The sequence below is a fragment of the Myxocyprinus asiaticus genome, chromosome 17, assembly GCF_019703515.2.
Source record: "Myxocyprinus asiaticus isolate MX2 ecotype Aquarium Trade chromosome 17, UBuf_Myxa_2, whole genome shotgun sequence".
In the NCBI taxonomy this organism is placed as follows: Eukaryota; Metazoa; Chordata; class Actinopteri; order Cypriniformes; family Catostomidae; genus Myxocyprinus; species Myxocyprinus asiaticus.
Window position 1 is genome coordinate 12,322,951 of NC_059360.1, and position 6,382 is coordinate 12,329,332.

The following is a 6,382-nucleotide window of genomic DNA, read 5'->3' on the forward strand; positions in this document are numbered from 1 at the left end:
CTGCAGCCACTTGGGCATGCTGTGCAAAATGCAAAAGGTAACAAAAAGATGAAGATCTGCTTACCAGCTCCAGAGCAGCGGGTTTCGTTGTCCCTGGGTCGCCCATCTCAAGGGCACTTTGAAGCCTATCACGGGTTCTGGGCGGCCGCGAGATGGGTGACATCTGCTTCCTGCAGTGGGATCCACGCCGGGGCCGGGCAGAAGGGGCGGGCTGTGGCAGGGATCTTGAGCCACGCCGGGGCAGGATATGGCGGCTAGCATCCATCTACTGCTCTACCATCGAGAACTGAGATCGACGGTGTCGCCGAATAGGCCCGCCTGGGAAATGGGGACAGCAAGGAATCGTGTCTTGTCAGCCTCACCCATCTCGACCAGGTTGAGCCAAAGGTGGCGCTCCTGGACCACAAGTATGGCCATCGTCCGCCCGAGAGAATGCACCATGACCTCCGTCGCTTGGAGAGCGAGGTCAGTCGCCGAGCGCAGTTCCTGCATCAATCCCGTGGCGGAACTGCCCTCGTGCAGTTCCTTTAGCACCTTGGCAGACTTGCAGGAGAGCCATGGCATGCAGGGCGGAGGTGGCTTGTCCAGCGGCACCGTAGGCCTTGGCCGTCAGAGACGACGTAAACCTACAGGCCTTGGACGGTGGCTTTGGGCACCCGCGCCAGGAGGCAGCACTCTGCGGGCATAGGTGCACCGCGAGCGCTTATATCCACCGGGGGATTGCCGAATAGCCCTTGGCCGCCCCACCATCGAGGGTAGTGAGGGCGGGGAAGCTTAAAAGATCGGGACCGGGCAGTAAAAAGTGCCTCCCGCGACCTTGTCAGCTCTTCATGCACTTCCGGGAAGAAAGGAACGGGGGGCGGGGCGTGGCTTTGAATGGTGCCGCGAGCCCAGGAACCAATCACCGAGCCGCGAGTGTTCAGGGAAGAGCGGTGAAATCCACTCTAACCAACGCTCGCGGATGCCCGGGAAAGCATGTCGTCATCTCTGCGTCAGCCTGTGACTGGGCAATCGACCCCGAAGGGAGGAGCCCATCTGAGGCTTCCGACTGGACGAGCCCGCTCACCGATGCTGCGCTCGAGAGCTTATCACTTTCGCAGGCTCCAAATAAGAGGTCGAACTCGCCGTGAGACAAGCCAGCGGACTCACCCGGAAGCCCGATCGGGGCAGACGAGCGTGCTGGGGAATGGGAGGTCCGCGGGGGGATACCCGGCGGAGGCGGTCCCATTGGGGTCCCCAAATCGCCCCCAGTGCTAGCCGCGCTGGCCTTATACCCGTGGGTAAAAGGACCGAGGCGGGAGCCTCTGGGATGGCTCGCTTTCTTACGAAGGCGAGCCGCGACCACAACGTTGCCATGGACATATTCTCGCAATGAGAACATGACCATCCACGAACTCTGTCTCCGCGTGAGCAGTGCCCAGACATGAAAGACAGTGATGTTGACCGTTAGAAGGCGAGAGATAACGAGCACAACCAGGAATAACACACAATCGGAAAGCATCTTTAAAAAGACGCGTCTTTAAAAAGACGTTCCGTGTGTGCGCTCTTTTAGAGAAATATATACTCTTTTCGAGGGGAAAAATGCTCTCTAGTTTTTCTGCAGAAGCGCCCAGGGGCGTTCTCTGCAGTGCCCCAGTGCAGAGGAGGGAGAAGCCGCTGAAATGCGCCGTCAGATCCAGCAGAGTGAATGAACAGTAGTATTCAGCTCAATGAGCATGACCGTTCGGCTCCGAAGAGAAAATCTGAATGAGTGGTTGCATACCAGCTCCTTTTATACCCGTATGTCTGGGGGAGTGGCATGCAAATACCACTCGCCAATTTTCATTGGCCTTTTATCAAAGACCAGAGGTGTCTCGGGCTCCCAAGAGTGACCCCTAGTGTCACTACATCGACACCAGCGTCGAGTGTGTGACAGATAGGGAACCACTGTTAGGGAAAATACATAATTGTGTTATTTCACTTTTGACTAAAAACCTTAAAGTTAGTGAGATATAGACTCTGTGACAACTTTCTGTGTGACAATTAACCAACAACTGAACAATGCTTCAAATTGCTCATATTTAGTAGCACAGATAGGGGAGTACTAAATCTGTGTTTTTATCTGTGCTAATAAATATGACCAGTTTAAAAATATATATATATATATATATATATATATATATATATATATATATATATATATATATATATATATATATATACATATATTCGATCAGACAAATGCTCAGTCAAATTAGGATTAAAATAAATGTGCAATGCCTTCTTGTGTTCATTATTGGCACTGAATCAAACCCTGCTGGTCCAGGTGTCGAGAGGTAATTTGCTTTTAAAGAAGGTTTTTGTAATAGAAAGAGTTGATTCTGATCACTGTGTAATATGCTGCACAGAAATATGCTGCACTGTCATTCAGGTTGAGAGTGTTGATGGTTAGAGTGCCGTTTTTTGTTCCATCTCCCTTCAATTCAACCTTTCCTTTAAATTCAGACTCTAGGTTTTCATTTTTATGTAAAAGATATCCAATGAACTTAAAGCCCAAGTTGTCATGGCTCTGTTTGTACCAAAGAATACTGTTATAGCTCTGTATATTGTGTTCACATATGAACACAGCTGATTCATCTTGGTTCTTTATGAGATCACCAGGAGTCTGGACAACAGTTTTACCAAGACTGACAGCTGTAATAAGAGAAAATAGACACACACAGACAAAAAAATCTGACTATTTGTAACAAAGTAAACTAAGATTACATATTTAACTATTAAGAGTATCCAGATATGTTATTAGATTACCTGTGAGGCATATGAGTGAAATAGGAACGCTTAGAAAAATATTAGGCATGTTGTCTTAATCTGGTGGGTGACTCTGCTATGCATTAAATGCTGGGGAAGGAGGAAGTGACATCGTCTTTGAGTGCACTGGCAACAAATGTTTGATTGTTAAAAAGAAATGAATTTCCTTTTCCCTTACAGGACTGTCTCTGTAGTTGCACTTAATAAAGACATGCAATGCTGAAAAGATTACTTCTGAAATGTAATCGAGTAGTAAATTACACAATTTAAATTGTAATCTGTTAAGTAATCTTTTAGATTAAATTTTTTAGGCAATCTAACCTGGTTATTTTTGGACTACTTTTGGATTACCCGTTGCATATTTTGATGTAAATTGAATAATTAATTTAAAATGGATTAAATACCAATTAACTCTCCTTTTATTAAAAGTAAACATAAAATCAAACTGTTTGTCTGTTGCTGCATTAAAAAAATATCCTTAAATGATCAGAAAAATAAATGTGCTTTTACACCATACTGAAGCATGGGCCAAGCTGCATTTGCATGGTACAAAAAACAAAGTTGCATGTAACCTACACATCTGAAATGTTTGTTTGAAACATGTGTTTTTAAAGAAGAATGTGTGGAGTTATGGACAGGTGGACGAGGGCTTGTTTGAAATACATTATTTTTGATTCAGGATGCAAATAGAAACAGTTGGGCATGTATTTGTGAGAAACTAAATTTAAAACGGAAACCATATGCCCTGTGTGTACTGTATTTGTGGACTGAACTAAGCACTTGCAGTGCTTATGCAGTGCAATATAGTGTATCAATATTTTATATTTAGAGAACGTATATAAAGTTATACAAATATAGAAAATATGTGGAGTCTTTGAGATGTTTGAAAGATTGCATTGCTCAGTTATTTCGCCCCATCTCTTTGAAAGTCAATTTATTTTTGCATGTGGTCAAATGAGGAATGGGAGCGCTCTGTCTGCAGGAGCATTATTTGTAAATTACGCACTAGTTATTGTCTTTGAATCATTGCTGATGTAATCAGAATGTAATCATGTAACCCATAAAATGTAACTGTTATCTGATTATGAACACTATAAAATGTTATGCAATCTAATTACAGTACTTGATTTTTGCAATCTGATTACATAATCCATATTAAATATAATCCATGGACAAAATGGATTTGGACAAAAATGGGATTTGGACAAGTAAGACACACTTAACATTTATTAATGTAATTGCATCATTTGTCATTATTTATAGATCAGAACTAACATCACTTGTCTTTTCCAGTTTTGCAATTACTTTTAACCAAATGGTCCCAGTGTGATTTTTAATGGATGGATGAAGTCAGTTCCCTTCAGGTTCACACTGGTCTCCTAGCAGAGTAACCACAGGTGTAATTTGTAATAGGTGTATTGATAGGAATACATCAACTTGTGTTGTACAAACATAAAAAATATATTGCACGAAACACTGCTGATTATCTGTGACAGACTGCCCCCTTTGGGATTGTTAATTCTCCATTTTTCATGTAAAATATGCCAGGTGTTTTTGTATATCTCTCTCCAGTGTTTGATACACTGTGTTTGCTCACTGAACAGAAATATATGGCACTATCATCAGCCTGTACATTCTTCACTGTGAAAGATCCACTTTCAGGAACATCTTTTTGAGCTGCAAATTTACTTTGATCATTATCTCCAAAGTCTGCAGCCCCATAGCTTTTTGTGAGCACAATAAGTCTCATAGTCTCTCCTTGGCGCTGTTGGTACCAGTACATCTGACTGTAGTCAGCACCCTTATTGTGTGTGCAGTTCATCTCAGCAGAATTCCCCTTCAGTGCCAAAAGAATGCCTGGCTGTTGTGAAACACCATCTCCACTTGAAGCACCTGCAGAACAATGGTGAATAAATTATTTGTGTACAATATAGTCATTCTATTGAAGTGTGGTCATACTCTGAAATAGTATTGCATACACTGGCTCCAATGAAGTGACAGGATCAGCAAAGCATCGACCATGATCATGTCAAAGCCTTGGTTGACAGTGAACTGGATCATTGTCCTGAAAGATTTTGGCTGTCGATACAGGATATGACATAGTTATTTGTGAAGTCAAGTCATTATCTCAGTTATAAGCCTGCTGACAGGAAATCCGTCCTAAGCAGTGTGACATATAAGGGTGAAGTCACTGTCACCAAGGACAAACTTTTTTATTATTATTTTTAAAATCAGCATACAGTAAATGACAAAAAGACACAAGGCGAAATGTGATTTTTAAATGTACAATTACATACCTAAAATGTACAATATATATATATATATATATATATATATATATATATATATATATATATATATATATATATATATATATTCTTATGTTTTCTCTTTTGATTTTGTGATATATGACTTAGTGAGTTTTGTGAGATAAATGCCATTTGGCAATTAATAAATATTAGGTAATAAGCATAATGCTTAAACATTGTGGTACCATATTAATGATGTGTCAAAAGATAACTATTCATAGGAAAGGTATGCAATTTAATAATATTAAAAGTCTATCCAAAATTACAAGAATCGTTAATTGGTACTGAATCAAACCCCACAGCTCCAGGTGCAGAGTTATAGTGAAGTCACTGTTAAGTTTATACAACAGATGGAGGTTTTTGTACTCAACAGAACTGATTCTGAGCACTGTGTAATATGCTGCACAGAAATACACTGCACTGTCGTTCAGTGCGAGAGTGTTGATAGTCAGACTGCCATTATTCCTTCCATCCCCCTTCAATTCAACCTTTCCTTTAAATTCAGACTCTGGGTAGTCATTTTGTAGATTAAGGTATCCCATGAACTTTAAGCCCATAATTTCCTGTTTGTACCAAAGAATACGGTCATAGTTCTGTATATTGTGTTCACATATAATCACAGCAGGTTCATCTTGGCTCTTTAAGAGGTCACGAGGAGTCTGGACAACAGTTGTACCGAGACAGACAGCTGTAATTAGAGAAAATACATGCATAAAATCTGTGCATTTACAAAAGAACAAGGTAATCTACATAGGTAGTGTAACAGTAGCATACATTATAAACAATACAGTAAACTAAAAATGTTAAATTGGGCAGGATTACCTGTAAGGTATAATAAAGAATTAGAAACACTTAGAAGAATACCAGTCATGTTTGCTTTATGTGCTGGGTAACACTGCTATAAAATAGATAAAGGGGCCACTTCCATTAGGAAGTGATGTCATCTTTGTGGGCACTGACAAAAAGAGTTGGTGAGTTATGTACTGTAGATCAACAAAGTGTACAGATAGATTTTAAAAAGTAAGTACGAGCAAAGGAAAATTAATAATTATTTCCACTTTTTTTTTTCATCTGTGCCAATAATACAAATCATTACAAAATACTTTTTATTTTATTTGGATTCTTTCCTTTATTTGTGTATTTATTTACTGTATGTATTTAGTTTTTATTGAGAATATTTATGAACACAGTGGGAGTTGTTTACATATTTAAAAAAATTAAAAAATCCTATGTAAAGAATTTAAATCCTTTTTGAAATATGTATATTTTTAAATGCTGCTGTAATT

At 40.4% G+C, this 6,382-nt stretch overlaps 3 gene segments (V, D, J or C); all 3 read right to left on the reverse strand.

Moving 5' to 3' along the window:
* Nucleotides 1-2,326: 2,326 nt before the first annotated feature.
* On the reverse strand, nt 2,327-2,904 carry LOC127454712 (T cell receptor alpha variable 36/delta variable 7-like). The segment is given in 2 exon segments: nt 2,327-2,673; nt 2,788-2,904. Coding segments are annotated over 2 exon segments (396 nt in total).
* A 1,171-nt stretch (nt 2,905-4,075) lies between these two features.
* Nucleotides 4,076-5,075, reverse strand: LOC127455223 (T cell receptor beta variable 7-2-like). The segment is given in 2 exon segments: nt 4,076-4,680; nt 4,767-5,075. Coding segments are annotated over 2 exon segments (492 nt in total).
* A 105-nt stretch (nt 5,076-5,180) lies between these two features.
* On the reverse strand, nt 5,181-5,977 carry LOC127455219 (T cell receptor beta variable 19-like). The segment is given in 2 exon segments: nt 5,181-5,784; nt 5,919-5,977. Coding segments are annotated over 2 exon segments (522 nt in total).
* Nucleotides 5,978-6,382: the final 405 nt, after the last annotated feature.